Source organism: Hylobates moloch, unplaced genomic scaffold, assembly GCF_009828535.3.
Source record: "Hylobates moloch isolate HMO894 unplaced genomic scaffold, HMol_V3 SCAFFOLD_7, whole genome shotgun sequence".
NCBI classification, from domain to species: domain Eukaryota; kingdom Metazoa; phylum Chordata; class Mammalia; order Primates; family Hylobatidae; genus Hylobates; species Hylobates moloch.
The window spans coordinates 55,438,466-55,453,781 of record NW_026652282.1 but is presented as its reverse complement, the minus strand read 5'-3'; the positions used below and the strand labels follow the sequence as shown (position 1 = coordinate 55,453,781).

The window sequence follows — 15,316 nt, the reverse complement described above, 5'->3', positions numbered from 1 at the left end:
TGAATAGTGTTTTGTTTCTTCCTTAATTAGAACACCAATCACACTGTATTAACATTATTTCTTTACATATATATCTTGCTCACCAGAATGGCTAGATGGATGAATTTTTTTAAAAAACATACATATTAATATATAAGAACTTCATGAACATTTACATGGATGTAAATTACATATACCTACTAGGGTGTTCAGAGGGTTGAGATTTTAGCTGGGTCTTGAGGAATGGTTATAATACACAGGAGACATAAAAATAGGGGCACATGCAGGGCAAGAAGCAGGACAGAGTCTGACACTTACTTACCTCTGCTGTATACTAGGCATTGTCTATAGGTCATCTAATTGAGTCCTTAAAATCACCTTGTGAGGAGGGTTTTTTTTTCTTTTTTTTTAAAATTATACTTTAAGTTCTAAAGTACATGTGTACAACGTGCAGGTTTGTTACATATGTATACGTGTGCCATATTGGTGTGCTGCACCCATTAACTCATCATTTACATTAGGTATATCTCCTAATGCTATCCCTCCCACCTCCTTCCACCCCATGACAGGTCCCAGTGTGCGATGTTCCCCTTCCTGTGTCCAAGTGTTCTCATTGTACAATTCCCACCTATGAGTGAGAATGTGCAGTGTTTGGTTTTCTGTCCTTGCGATAGTTTGCTCAGAATGATGGTTTCCAGCTTCATCCATGTCCCTACAAAGGACAAGAACTCATCCTTTTTTATGGCTGCATAGTATTCCATGGTGCATATGTGCCACATTTTCTTAATCCAGTCTAACACTGATGGACATTTGGGTTGGTTCCAAGTCTTTGCTATTGTGAATAGTGCTGCAGTAAACATATGTGTGCATGTGTCTTTATAGTAGCATGATTTATAATCCTTTGGGTATATACCCAGTAATGGGATGGCTGGGTCAAATAGTATTTCTAGTTCTAGATCCTTGAGGAATCGCCACACTGACTTCCACAATGGTTGAACTAGTTTACAGTCCCACCAACAGTGTAAAAGTGTTCCTATTTCTCCACATCCTCTCCAGCACCTGTTGTTTCCTGAATTTTTAATGATCACCATTCTAACTGGTGTGAGATGGTATTTCATTGTGGTTTTGATTTGCATTTCTCTGATGGCCAGTGATGATGAACATTTTTTCATGTGTCTGTTGGCTGCATGAAGAGGAGGGGTTTTTATACTCATTTCGCAGATGAGGAAATTTACAGTCATAGAGGTGAAGTACCTGTCTAGGGTCCTACAACTTGGAAGCAGCAGAACAAGGTCTGAAAGCCAGGTCTACAAAACTCCAGACTCTGTCTCACTTAGAAGTAAGAGTCAAGGGTTTGCCTTAATGGGGCAGTAGGCAGACCAGTTTGATTAGAGTAGAACTGATAGTTAAAATCCAGGATTAATGCTTGGGACAATAATACGGGACCAGCTCAAGGAGGGCCTTGATTTTCTGTGAAGGAGTTTAAACTTTTATCTTCTGCATTTTAGAGCTGTTGGGAAAGTCTTTAAAGAGCAGAAAAACAGGTAAAAATACTTAAATTAAATTTTATAGTTGTATTATGTAGATTCAATTTAGTATGTTTTTACATTTACTGTAAATATTTTTGTAGAAAAAAATGGATGAATATCAAGATCCACTAACACCCTTGCATAGTTATGTACATGTCTATTTCAGTATGGTCTTCATCAGGCCATGAGCACTTTCTGTGGACTTTTTTTTCACTTGATATTATTTTGTATGCCTGTTTTTGTTTTGACCTGGTCTAAAGTTTTGGCAGTTCACACATAATAAGTATTGGTTAAACGCTTGTATGAATTGAATTGTTTGTTTAGTCTTTATGGTTAGGTCTGATTTTTTTTTTTCTGATAAGATACATGTTTTTGTGCCAATTGCTTTTTCTTAAGTGTTTTTTTTTTTTGTTTGTTTGTTTGTTTTTTTTTGCCTCTTGTATTATTCCATTTGGGCGTGTTCCCAAAAGCAGAATTACTGGATCAACGAGTATGAACCGTCTCATATGTATGATTTTGTATTTCATCCACATTGTTCCAGAATCCTTGATGCCCTCTAGATAAAATAAGCCCAGTTCACATTGCCACCAGCAATGTGTGAGTTTACCTGTTTCACTATAGTCCTACTAGAACCATCTTATTTAAAAAGTATTTATATTTATTTTGTACTAACTGACAAGGAAACTAAAGACACAGAGGCAGGAAAGTGAGTTAGAAGACAACTATAATAGTCAAGGCCTAAGTGAAAAGGACCTGGATTTCAGTGATGATGAATTTAAGCAATTCAAATTCATCATCATCAGGCATTTAGTAAGCACCTACTATGTACCTGGCCCTGCACTAAACATATTAGTACCTGATTTAATCCTCCCACTATCTCTGTAAGATAATATATTGTGGATCTTTATTATATAGCTGGGGAAACTGAGACTTAGGGAATGGATATGACACACCCAAGATATCTGAAACTCCAGAGCTGGGGTTCAAATATAGACTTTCTGAAGGGACAGTTGCCAGAAAAATTACAAAAAAAAATAAAAATAGCCAGAGTTGTTAGTCACCAAGAAGAAATGGAGGCCAAGGAAGCTGGCCCAGGTAACTCTCTTATTGGGTGCCTGCTCATGAGTAGTGTTCTGTTTGGCTAACCATCCAAGTTCCTGGTATCATTTTCTCTTCCAGGGGATGCTGACAGTTTCAGCAAAGTGCGGCCTCCAGGAGAAAAGCCAACCATCATCCGCCCCCCAGTGAGGCCCCCAGATCCTCCCTGCCGGGCAGCTACTCCCCAAAAGCCAGAACCAAAGCCAGATATTGTGGCTGGCAATGCGGGGGAAATCACATCATCTGTGTAAGTAGGGTTGTACCTCAAACTTGACTGAAGGCCTGTCCTAGGCTACTAGGAATGCTTTCAGGATCACCATATTAAGGGTATACAGTGCACAACCCTGGGGCATCCTTCACTTTATAGTCTAGGGAAATATCATAGGCCAGCCCTGTTGGGAGTATTCCACTCAATGCTCAAAGCTGAGGGATTTCTCTAAAGCTGAAATCTTTGATTCTTAGTACCTGCCAGGAGACCCATTTTTCTTAGCTTCCTTTATCTCTGTATGGTGATATTATTACCTTCTGATTTTAGCTTCCTTGGCTCAGGACATTTAAAAAAAAATTTTTCTTGTTATTTCTACTGGTTTTAAAAGTAATTTAATGAACAGATTCGTTCATTGTACTTATGCTTGAGGCTTTTATTTTAAGCAAAGGGTATGATTTAAAATTTTTTTTTCAAAATGACTTTGGTTCTCCAGAGAGCCTCTTACAGGGTGGGAGCTGAGCTGATGTGCAACAGGCCTTCCTGAGGCTGGGCCGCAAGCCAAGGAACCAGGGAAGGAGCAGCTAGGGTGGGACCACAGCAGTGCTCAGGGACCTGCTTTGCTTGGCCACAATGCGCTTGCCTGTCCTCTCTTTATTGACTGGGACCGTCCTCAGTATACTACCTCCTGGTCTTCCTTTTTCTTGTGTTTCTTGTTTTCCATAATTGTAAAATTGGAGAAAAAGAAGAACAAAGCCTCCACAGCTTTGACTAATTAGCTCAGTATATTTACAAAAAGCCAACAATTATACTTTGAAATCAAGACTGGTTTCATTTATTTCCCCCAAGAAGAGCCTGACTCAACAACATACTCAGACCATTCTGAAGCAATGGGGATAAAGAGTGTCAGCCATGGCCTTAGGGGTGCCTATGGGCTCTGGGCCATTTCACGTTTGGATGTGTAGGGCCTTTGCCAGCAAAGGCAGGGGCTGGCATTGGTGTCCCATCTGGTTCAGAGTCTCCTGTCCTTTCTGTTGGCCATTGGTTCTCACGTGTATACCAAAGCAACTTATGGGACTTGGTTGGCTTCTGTTTGCAGGGTGGCTTCCAGGACCAGGTTTTTTGAAACAGCTTCCCGGAAAACAGGAAGGTAAGAGATGGAGGTGACAAAAGAGAAACCCAATCGCCTTTTAATAACTGCATCCTTAGCATGCAATTGTGCTCACTCTGACATTCTCTCTTTTTTTGTTTCTCTACAGCTCTGTCTCTGTCTGTCACTTTCTCTCCCCCAACTCTGTCTCTCCATCTCTATCTGTCTCTCACCTGTTCACCTGTGTGTCTATTTGTCTCTCTCATATTCTTTTTCTCACTTGGTGTCTCTGTCCTTTTTTTTTTATTTTTATTTTTTGAGATGGTGTCTCACTCTGTTGCCCAGGCTGGAGTGCAGTGGCACGATCTTGGCTCACTGCAACCTCCACCTCCCGAGTTCAAGTGATCCTCCCACCTCAGCCTCCCTAGTAGCTGGGACTACAGGTGTGTGCCATCATGCCCAGCTAATTTTTGTATTTTCAGTAGAGACAGGGTTTTGCCATGTTGGCCAGGCTGGTATCGAACTCCTGACCTCAGGTGATCCATCCGACTCAGCCTCCCAAAGTGCTGGGATTACAGGCGTGAGCCACCGCACCCAGCCAGTGTCTCTGTCATTCTCAATCTCTTTCTGTCTGTCTGTCTGTGTTTCTTTGCCTGTGTCCCCATAGTTGTCTTTATCTGCCTGTTTCTTTGTTCATGTCACTCTATATGTCTCTGTTTTTCTCTTCCTGTGTCTCTTTGTATCTGTTGTCTCTTTGCCTCTCCATTTCTTCATCTCTCTCTCTGCTCATCTTTCTCTTTTCTCTCTCACAAGCACATATGTATGTGCACATTTGTGTGTGCATATGCATGTGAACACACACCAAGCAGTATCTCAAAGACTTTACACCCAATGTGGCTCTATTTTTTTGTTAGTTTACTTACTTATATTCCATTATATACTCAAAGGGCAGCTGACAGGGATATGTAGAATATTACACTCGAACATAAACAGCCTTAGGGCCCCCATTTCAAAGGTAAACATTGGACTTAGGCAGTGGTTCTCAAACTGGCTGCACATCTAAGTCACCTGGAAACATGGAGAAAATAGTCACATATTCCTGGATTTCATTCTAGACCCACTAAAACAGAATCTCTAGTAGTGAGGCCTGGGAATACGATTTTTTGTTTTATTTTGTTTTTTCCTTCCCTCCCTTTCTTCTTTTCCATTAGTTTGTTATTAAAACTTCTCAAATGCTGGTACAGACTGTCCAAGGCCTGGAATTTAGGACCCTTTGGACTAGAACATCTGGAGAAATATTTGGTTAGCCTTCAGGGACTCTTTTGTGTTTGTTCCTTCTTGGTTATCAGAGAGTTTGAAATTGTTCTTCCTAGCAGGTGACAGGAGCAGAACTCTTCTAGGTGGTCAATTAAAAGCAGAACAATATACCTTTCCCAGCAGTGGAGTTGGGGTAGATTTTCCATCCTCTAGTCAAAACTATGGGAACTGACTCACTAGAACATGATTCTGCACAGCAGTTCATTCTAGCTCTGCTTGTCAGTGAGCCACCTGGAACCTCAGGCTGGGCCAAATTCTCCTTAGACAATAATTTACCATTCATTCTACCATAGCAGATGAAAGTCAGATCAAGGCCCCAGATTTCTCTTACTGATAGCACGAAGATAAAAGTTTTCACCTCAGAAGTTTTTTAAGTAAGCTTAGTCAAATATCTCTCTTGAGAAAAGAAAAAGAAAGGAAAAAGGGAGATGAAGAGAGTCTCAAATATTCTTAATAAGGTGGCCTACGCCTACCTAGAATAAGCCACTTGAGAAATAAATAACAAGGAAATAGAATGATGTAAACTGGAATGAACTGGATATGTCTACAGGAAAGCTTTTTAGAGGAGGTGATATATGAGCTGGGGCTTGAAAAAAGAATAGAACTAGATAGAAAAAATGTTGTGGGGCAAGTTATTGATCTGCAAGTTTGGACAGGAAACCAAGGCATTGAGAAGGAAATATGTAAGAAGCATGAAGAAAGTCCAATAGAACTTTTAAGGCAGGTAGACTTACAAGAGGGAAGCTATAGCCAAACTGGTGTTGAGAGTGTGAACAGATTGGTAGCCACTACCAGTGGGCTGGGCTTTGTCAGCCAGTGCTCGAGGAAGCCTTAGATCAACCACAACCTACAGGGGCTATGGCCAAAGCAGGCACTTCAGGCTAGAGTATCACGCTACCCAGCCTACGTCTGGGCTTCTAGAACCTAGATTTAATCCTGTTCTTTATTCCTAGATTCCATTTTGGCAGGAATGTAGGTAAGACCAAAGTAGGTACACTTGCTCTCCAGTATGTCATGAGCTACCATCCTGGGTACCCACAGGCTCCTCCCACTCAGCATCCACATAGGGAAAGCATCCCTTCCATCTAGGCCTCCACCTTGTAACCACCACTTGCATCAGTGCTTCCACAGGTTGGCCTCTGATCAAGATCCTCAGACCAGTCAGTCTCATCTATGGTCATTGTTGCTAAGAGTCAGTCCCATCTATGGTCATTGTTGCTAAGTTCTTCTCTCATCTCTAATGAAAATGATGATCTTTTTAAACTTTGTCTTGCCCCTTTTTGGTCCCCATTTGTATACCTGACTATAGCCTAGCGTTTGAATGACATCACCCCCTTATTCATTTCCCTTACACAATTTAAGCATAAATAACTAAGAGGAAAATGAGTAGTGGCTCATCAAGAACATAAAGGAGGTGAGGACATTTCAAAGAGGCCCAACAGCTTATGGTTTCAGAAGTTATTAGTGTTCCACTGTGGCTAGAATGTGGGAGTGAAAAGAGGGAAGCTTAGCTGGGAGTGAGACCAGAAAGATGGATTGGAGCCAGATCATGAAGGCATTGTATAACATACTAAGGTGCTTGGTCTTTATACTGCAGTCCATATGCAGATGAGTCATAGAAAGGGGGGGAAGAATTTCAAGAATGACAGTCACATTCTGAGCTGACCAAGTTGTAAAAAGATCACTTTGGTAGTGGGAAAGATAGATGGGAGAGTAAAGACTGGAGACCAGTTAAGGAGACTAATTGTCCTGGCAAGAGTCGGGGAAGCCCTGGCCTATGGCATTCTCAGTGGGAATGGAACAGAAGGGACAGATTTGAGAAAGACTCAATAAGACCTTGCTACATTTTCAAACATGGAACATTGATGAACTGAGAAAGAGAAAAGTCTAACTTGGGCACTTAAGTAGATGGTACAATAATTAATCATGGAGAAGCAGGTTTTATGGGAAAGATGCTGAGCTCAATTTTGGACACTGATTTTGAAGACACAGTTGTTAAATTTATACAAATTTTTTAAAGACACTTTGAGACTTATGTAGAGATGTTCAGTGGATAACTGCAACTTAGGCTAGCAGTTGGAGCTGGATGTACGTATACATAGATTTTGGGGTAGAAATATGAGTATAGCCACTATATAAGTCTGGGGAGTGGGGCTAGTCACATATGCTACAATATGAATAGTAGCCTGTTGTGGGGAGGTCCCTAGTATTTGGTGGCAATTGAAACCATGGATGGGAATAAGATCCTCCAGGGAGTAAGTGTAAACAGACTGGAGAGAAGAGAAAAACATAAGATTGAGGACATAACCCTGGGAACCAGCTGTTGTACGCAATGCTCTGGCCACACTATAGTGGGTTTCATTTGCTAAGATTTTCTCGTCCCCCAGCTGTCGCCAGACATGGGTAATTTAGAACTAATCCAAGCACATCAAGAGGCTGGACAAGGTTGGTTTGGTCTTCTAGGCAAAGGAGGATTTATCTTTCACATGGTACTTGTCTGTGTCCTCACCCTTATCCCTGTTAAAGATCATCACAGAATGTAGTTTGTGGTCTGCGGCCAGCTTCCCTGGGTTCTCCAAGCTTCACATAGTCTGGTACTCAGAGAATTGTTCTGGCGCCTGAAAGATGTCTTCACGTCTCTTTAAGCCTGCCAGAGAAGGAGCCCCAACTGTAAGCATGGAGCTAAATGTTTTGAAACATCTGGGCTGAATCACTTCTCCATTTTTCAAATGACCTCTTTAGCACTGGCCTGGAAGTGTCCCCCATTCCCCCAATTTACCTTTCCAGTCCTGATTTCTAGAATCTTAGTGAAATGTCTTTCTTTATCCACAGTTCTCAAGGCAGACTTCCTGGAGATGAAAGTTGAGGCTACAGGTATGTAGTCCCCATCCCTGATTACAGAATCTTGTTCCACGTAAGCCTTCATTACAGGATCTGATTTGAGGACTGGAATAACATGTAGATCAGAAGGGTGGGAACTCACTTCTATGCCTCAGTTCATTACCCTATCACTGCATGACCCTTAAATTTAGTGACTTTCAATTCCAAGGTTTTGTGTGATTTTAAGTAACCTTCCTCTTTCGTTTCTTTTTCTCCTAGCCAAACTATGGCACGCTTTTACAGATTGCCTTTGAATCAAATTTATTAAGAATCCTAGGTTGTGACATTTTGGGAAAGTACATTTCCTTCTCTGAGCCTCAGTTTCCCAGTTTCTGAAATGAGAAGGTTGGAACCTTCTAACTCTGACACCTCTCAGGCCTTTAAGGAAACCAGGAGCATCCTTTTTGATATTAAAACAGATACCAAGAGGCTACCTTAGTGTCTGTAGATGGATTCATTCCTGCAGACCAAATCATTATTTCAGTCTTACCCACCTGAACCTTCATTCTTAGTCCTTTATGTTTGTCCAATGCAAAGCACTTTCACATTCATTATTTCATTTGATGCATATCACATGCCAGGAGAAGGGAGGATAATATGTGTTCTAACTCAACAAATAAAGGAACTGAAGTTCAGAGGGGATAAGGGACTTGCAAAGGTCACAGGAGACTCAGAGGTCAGGGAGATTCCTTTCTCTACCATAGGAGTTCTGATTGTTTGACTATCAGATTGCTGGCATGATGTGACCTGATAACACACATAAATGAGATCCAAGTATCTGGAGCTTGGCTTTTCATGTGCTCCCTAACCTTCTTTTTTTCCCTTTCACTGCCAGTCCTCAGAGGTCTGTGGGTAGATAAACTTCTCCTTATCAGCCCCTATGGAGGTGAAGTCCCTGTTAAAAGGAAGTTTATAGTTATTGTATGACCATAAAGGTAGTGGGCATGATGTGGGAAGAAATCTCAGAGGTTCTAGTATCAGGCTTCTATTTCTCCACGTAGATTTTGGGGAGTTTGAGTTGAGGTCAAAGGCACAAAGTGTCCAGCCCTGGTCATAGCACCATCTTAGGCCTGTTTCATGAGATCTGACTTGTAAGAGCCTTTGCCCAGCAATCCGCTGTTGCTCAGAAGATGAGCTACCAATTACAGGCTTAACTACCTACCAAGAGAAGCCCCACTGATCAGTGGCTGTTAAGTACTTGACCAGTCCTCGCTAATTCCCTACTCTCTTCTTTCTCTTTCAGGTTTTAAAAGCCTTGGCCTCAGAGGACCCTTTCCAGGTTCTGAAAGAGTCTTTCTTCTTCAAACCTTTGTGTGCGGAGTCATTTTGTGTTGAAGAGCAGCTCCTTCCTAGCCTTGCACTTTCAGACTCTCTCTGGGAGGCCATAAAATAAGGAGCATATGTCCTAGACAGGTGTTTATATCTCCTTTGTATTCAGTCTTCATCCCCTCAGAAGGTCTGTTTTGAGTTCCTATAACACTGTGAAGAGCTGGACTCCCTCAAGCCAGACTCTGCCAAAACCAAGGTATCCACTTACCTGAGTCGAAGAGGGGAGCTCAGTTTTCAACTCTTCCCTGAACTTCCTGCTTCCTCAGAGGGCCATTGAACTCTGAGAGATTTGGGGCTAAAGACTGATCTCAGGGGTCTTACCTTGAACTGAAGGCCACTTGAGTTGGGGCCATTAGCTTGCCTTGGTTGGAAGGGAATAGAAATGTTTGCTGAACATTGGAGAATCTCAACATGTCTCCTACTGAGGATATGGACACTGGTGCCGTGTTGGCGCTCTGGTGCTGCAGTATGTTGCCAAGAGCCTGTCTGCTCCTGCGGGGCTATGAGTGGGATGAGTGATGCCCCCGCAGCCCTTCCATGTGGACTTAGGAAGGTGGCCTTCCTGCCGTTACATGCAGCCACTTAGGACAAATCTGCAAAGCATGTTTTGCATGTAAAAGCCTAGGTCTATTTGGATTATTCTTTCTCCTTTTTTTTTGACAGCTTCCTGTCAAGTAATCAAGAAACAAACAAAAGCTGAACACATTTCTTTTTAAAAAAGGAGACTGTGTTTGGTCCTGTAGGAGTTCTATTTTGGGGTCAAATGCTAAAAAAATTGTTAAGGTGGATTAAGGCCAGACAGCTGTCACTGTTGCTTCATGTTTGCCTTCTGCACATAAACCCTTTTATCTCCTGAAAAAAGCAGTTCTTAACCCAGTGTCCATGGACTCAGAAACTCCATGATGCCCCGAGATGGTATGCACAATTCCATGACAATATGCCCTTTCTGAGGAGATAGTCCATAATGTTCTGCTAAATTTCAAATGGGCTCGTGACCCACAAAAGTTAGGAACCACAGCACGTGAGTAAAATACTCTTTTTACAATCCATATAAGCCCTTGATTGGAAGGGCTTTTCAAAATGATTTAGTCTAACTGCCCAGTTTCCAGTTGGGGGAACTGAGGCAGAGCAAGGTAGTGATCACACCAGGACAAGATCTCAGGTCCCAGGCTCCTATGCAAGTTTTTTTTTCCCCATTATATCACACTTATCTAGCAAGGGACCTTGTGGTTTGTGGCTTTAGTGGCCATCATTTCTGGGGGTTGGCTTTTACCCTTTTTCTTGAATATTTGCCACCAAGTGAAAAATGTTAAGACATAAGCCCTTGCCAGGTCCCTTTCATTTGCTATCTCTATTATTGGAAAGGACCTAAAAATTGGTGTAATGGGGCAGAAATCTGAGGAATGGACATTTCTAATTCCTGTTTGTTGAAGGGAAGTTGCTGGAAAGAGCATCAGTACTTGTTTCTATGCCGATGCCTGGGCCGTAGCTTGTCTGTAGAGTCTTTATAATTATAATGTTGCCCAGTGTGAGGGAAAGAGCTTTCCTACTTGCACTCTTCTACCAAGGCCCTGTTAGTGCACTGATTATAGTACTGACAGAGAAACCTAGATAAAGAGAAAGTGAGTGCATGCACACTCATGTGCAAACCCACTCAGAGATGCATTTGGAACAGTGCTACTGAAAGGCAGTAGTCATTTTCAAGACTGAATTCCAAACATGATTTATTGGTGAGTTAGGAACATGTAAGGCCAAGTACACCGAGAGCCTTTTTGAAAGTAATTGAGTGGAAACTTGATGCCATTCTAAATCAAGGCATATCCAGGTGGCCCCATTGAACTCACTCCACTGTACCCAGTCTCAAAGGCCAGGTTGCTAAGAAACCAGGAGTAAAAGAGTCAAGTGACCATCATTTCGCCTGCTGCTTGCCCCCAACAGTAGTCTCTGTGAGGCCTTACTGACCTCACCTAGGAAGTGATTTTTGAGCCCTTGTTTCAGGGCTGTGGCCTCCCTGCTCTGTCCTGAATAAAGCAGACAGGTGTGCAGATTTTGGCCATGAAAGCATGGCTAATAGGGCCACAGTCCCTTTAAAGAGACATGGTTTGACTCTGGTTTTCTTGGGGGAAAATACCACAATCACCAATGCAAACATTGGAAGATTATTGAGAGCCCTAGACAGCTGCTGTGATCCCAGTAGAAAATATGTCCCAGAAATGTCATGAGATTGCTGTGTGTTGCCTGGGACACAGATCAAGGGCCTATCTTGGAGAGCTGGGGACCAGCAGTCTGCCTGGAGGCCAGGGAGCAGTGGCTGAGTAGCTCTGCCCTTGCTCTGGTCTATACCTTAAGAGTGCCAAAGAATGAATCTCAACACCTGCCTTTGGCACTCTGACTTAAAGTGCAAAAAGCTTCTGTGGCAAGGCATGCTATCATAGAATGAGACTGACTTGGCCTAGGCTTAATGGATGGGTAGTCATTCTGCAGAGGCTATGGGAAGAGGGTGATAATAGAAGAGTGGCAGCTATAGGAAATTATCAACATACCTTGGCCGGCAAGTTAGAGAATCTGGCAATGGATGAACTGAAAGTGAGGAACTGGCAGGGATAACAAAGAACCTAACATTTATTAAGCACATATTTATTAAGTGCTTAGTGTTTCATATACATGCAAGTATTCTCATTTTACAGAGAAAGAAATTATGGCCCAGGGGGCTAAAGTAACCAACCCAAGGGCACATAGGAAGCAAATAAAAGAACTGTGATTTGAATCCAGGCCACTCTTAGCCCATGCTGTTTTCCCTTTGCCACACTGTGGTAGGTGTTTGAACAGAGGCCACATTACTAGAGTTGGCATGACTCTTGACTCTTGCCTGCCTAACAAAATATTGAAAGGCAAACATTTGAAGGAGGGAGGGGATGCAGGTTCAGTTTATATGGAAATGCAAACTGGGCTGGAAGATATTCCTGATTTAGGCTTTCTCTTCATATTCAGCTTACACATTTGGTAATGTTTTTAAGATGATCATCTAATTTTATTTTGTGAAGTGAAGGATTTGTGTTTTAGTTGGTAATTGTTAAGTCCTTGGCTTGCCATTTTTCAAAAAGTAAAAAGGTCCTCACAGGTGTCTCCATACTTCGCCAAGGTTGTAGCATGGGCAGTTTCAGTTTCAGCCTAAGAGACTAGTGACATCCACAAATGCAGTTTTAGAAGCAGAAAAGGTCTCGGTGCCTCTGCAGTACTTGATGTATTGGGATTAAATCTCTACAAATTTTTCTGTGGTGATTGCAAAATCAAGAGATGGCTTACAAAAAGAAATATTGAATTTTTATTTTTGAAGTTTTTGTTTTTTAAAAGGTTGGGGGTGTTCAGCCACTGAGGGACAAAACTTAGCATCTAATTTCAATTATAGTGTCATGCAGAGTATTTCTAAAGTAATTGGTTATCATGGGAAAGTATTGTCTTTTCAAGAAGTCCTTTGATTCTGTAATAACTAGAAGAAATAAAGTAGTAAAAGAAGAAATAGTTCTGTGACTAGGAAAAAATTGCTTTTGAGAGAACGTAGATCAATTACACTACTTTTGAGGTAGCTGCAGATAAGTGGCCTTGACACATTACAAGCTCAGAAAAAAACATCAGAAATAATAAAAAATTTCAGAGAGAATCAAGATACCTTAAAGATAAGTTTTCGATAAAGAAAAGCCTTCATTTTCCTGGGGGAAATGAAGCTCTTGATGCCAAGGACATTAGTAGAGCGCTAGAAAAATGGCCTGTGTGAAAGACATATGCTATATCAAAATAATAGAACAAATGAGATCCTGGGGCTCATTCATGTGACTTTCAATAAAGTATGTAGACTGTCTAATATAAGTGGCCTCCATCTGCAGTTTTGTCATGGAAACAATCTTTGAGCATATCATTGAGGCATGATGGTACATGGAACCACTCACTACCTACTGCTTGTGTTGACTTCTGCAAATCTAAGGAAACCTAAGTAAAGAGTTCTTTTGCACCTAGGAGTCTCCATTTACAGTCTACTTTGAACAATGGCCTCGCAGTTCCCTCAGGCTTCACAGCATCATTTTGTGACAGGTGACAGGCCCATTTTACAGATAAGGAAACTTGAGGCTTGGGGAGCTGAGAAATAATTTGTCCAAGATTACACAGCTAGGTTAACTGGAAACTACAGAGGCCTTCCCATTTCCATTTCTAATACAATTCACAGCCCCCAGTAGTAAAGAAAAGAAATCCCTAGGGTAACTGGAGAAGATTCTTGGAAATAGGAATGATAAACATCTTTAAGTCTTGCTACTCAAAATGTGGTTCGTCATCAGCCTTGGCATAAGCATTACCTGGGAGCCTACTGGAAATGCAGATTCTTGGAACCCACTCCAGCATCTGGAATCAGAATCTGTACTTTCACAAGATCCCCAAGAGACTCCTGTGCACATTAAAGTGTGAGAAACACTGATATGAGGTATTTGAGACAGCAAAGCAGCTTGAGGAAGGAGTCCTTTTGGTGAGACAAAGACCAAAAGTGGTGGATAAGGATGATCTGGTATGTTGGGAGTGGGTACAAAGATTGAGTCATAGTTGCCTGCTCTTTTGCATTCCTTTATACATGTGCTTTGATGACAAAGTTTCTCCACCTCAAAGAATAGTGAAACCAGCCTGGGGAATAAGAAGACTGAAAAGTACTTGGCTTTCAAATCTCTGAGCAGTAGAAGCAGTGGAAAGACAGCATGAGGCCATGGGAAGAGCTCCTTTCAGGAGCCCTCATGGTCCAGAATCAGCGCTATCATTGCCTCCCCTTAATGTTGAGCAAATCCCTCTCCCTCTCTAGGCCTCAAATTCTCTGCCTGTAAACCAGGTACTCTCAAAGGATCTTTTCAGCTTTGATATTCTGTTATTTTGTGATGTTAATTATACCACAGCCTACATTGTAATGAAAACATGGGCAACTCCACTGGCCTTTTTCTGGCCCTAGTTTCACACCTTCAGTTTACATAAGAAGGGGTAATTCAGGAGGAAAGTTCACAGTGATGGCAAAGCAACATGAATGGAAACCACAGGGAACTAGAAGGGGCATGATCTAGGTAGCCAGCTTGAAATTGGCCAGTAGTTTAATTAAAGTATAACAAGGCATCCAAACTGCTTTGAACAAGCTGCTGCTTCGTACCACATGCTGACGAATCAATTTATGTATTCTAAATAAGCTTTACTTTGAACGATTCATAAGTTCCTCTGACTTGGGTCTTTTGAGGGGGCAAAAGGGACTTACAAAACAGGGAATACTACCACTCCCTGCGTCTGCCACTCATCTGCAGGTGATTCTGATGCCCATTAGTTAAAGACCACTGACTATAACCTAATCAATTAGAGATGGAGAAACATACTGAGAGGGGTAAGGGTCTTGCTTAAGGCCACACGCCAGAGCCAGGGGCAGAAAACAGGTGCTCAGAGTACTACTAGCACAAGGGTTTTTCAACACTACTTTTTTGGGTGATCACCAGTATCAAGATACCTGCTTCCAGTGGCAGGGCACACAGTGGGGAGGACTGATAGGCTTCCCATCTGGGTGCTTTGTTTTCATCACATGTTCATGCTGATCACTTCATTTGAACCTTAACAGCCATATCATCTAGTCAGAGCAAAGATGATTATCCACATTTTAATGAGGCTCAGAATGGTGACATAACTTGCCCAAGATGACATAGCTGAGAAATAAGACTGTGCCCTAGGTTGTCAGATTTCTCCTATGCTTCCCTGCTTCTCTAGGGGAGGAGACGCAGCACTCCAAACTCTCAGCTCTTAATTGCTTTGATTCAATTACTTCAAAACAGATTATTTTTTTCCGTTTGGAGGATATAACAGTGTATGACTTCAAACTTT

General features: G+C 41.9%; 1 protein-coding gene across 2 annotated transcripts in view; it reads left to right on the top strand.

The window, feature by feature from the left end:
• The window catches only part of OPHN1 (oligophrenin 1), a 392,827-nt gene extending 378,944 nt beyond the window's left edge, over nucleotides 1–13,883 (top strand). Inside the window, exons 22-26 of one of the 2 annotated variants that reach the window (XM_032757106.2) lie at nucleotides 1,488–1,523; nucleotides 2,688–2,853; nucleotides 3,911–3,961; nucleotides 8,051–8,092; nucleotides 9,342–13,883. In XM_032757106.2, the coding sequence (XP_032612997.1) occupies nucleotides 1,488–1,523; nucleotides 2,688–2,853; nucleotides 3,911–3,961; nucleotides 8,051–8,084 (287 nt within the window). In that variant the 3' untranslated portion in view covers nucleotides 8,085–8,092; nucleotides 9,342–13,883. The remainder of the gene's footprint in view (nucleotides 1–1,487; nucleotides 1,524–2,687; nucleotides 2,854–3,910; nucleotides 3,962–8,050; nucleotides 8,093–9,341) is intronic. The other variant, XM_032757108.2, reaches the window with a different exon arrangement.
• Nucleotides 13,884–15,316: the final 1,433 nt, after the last annotated feature.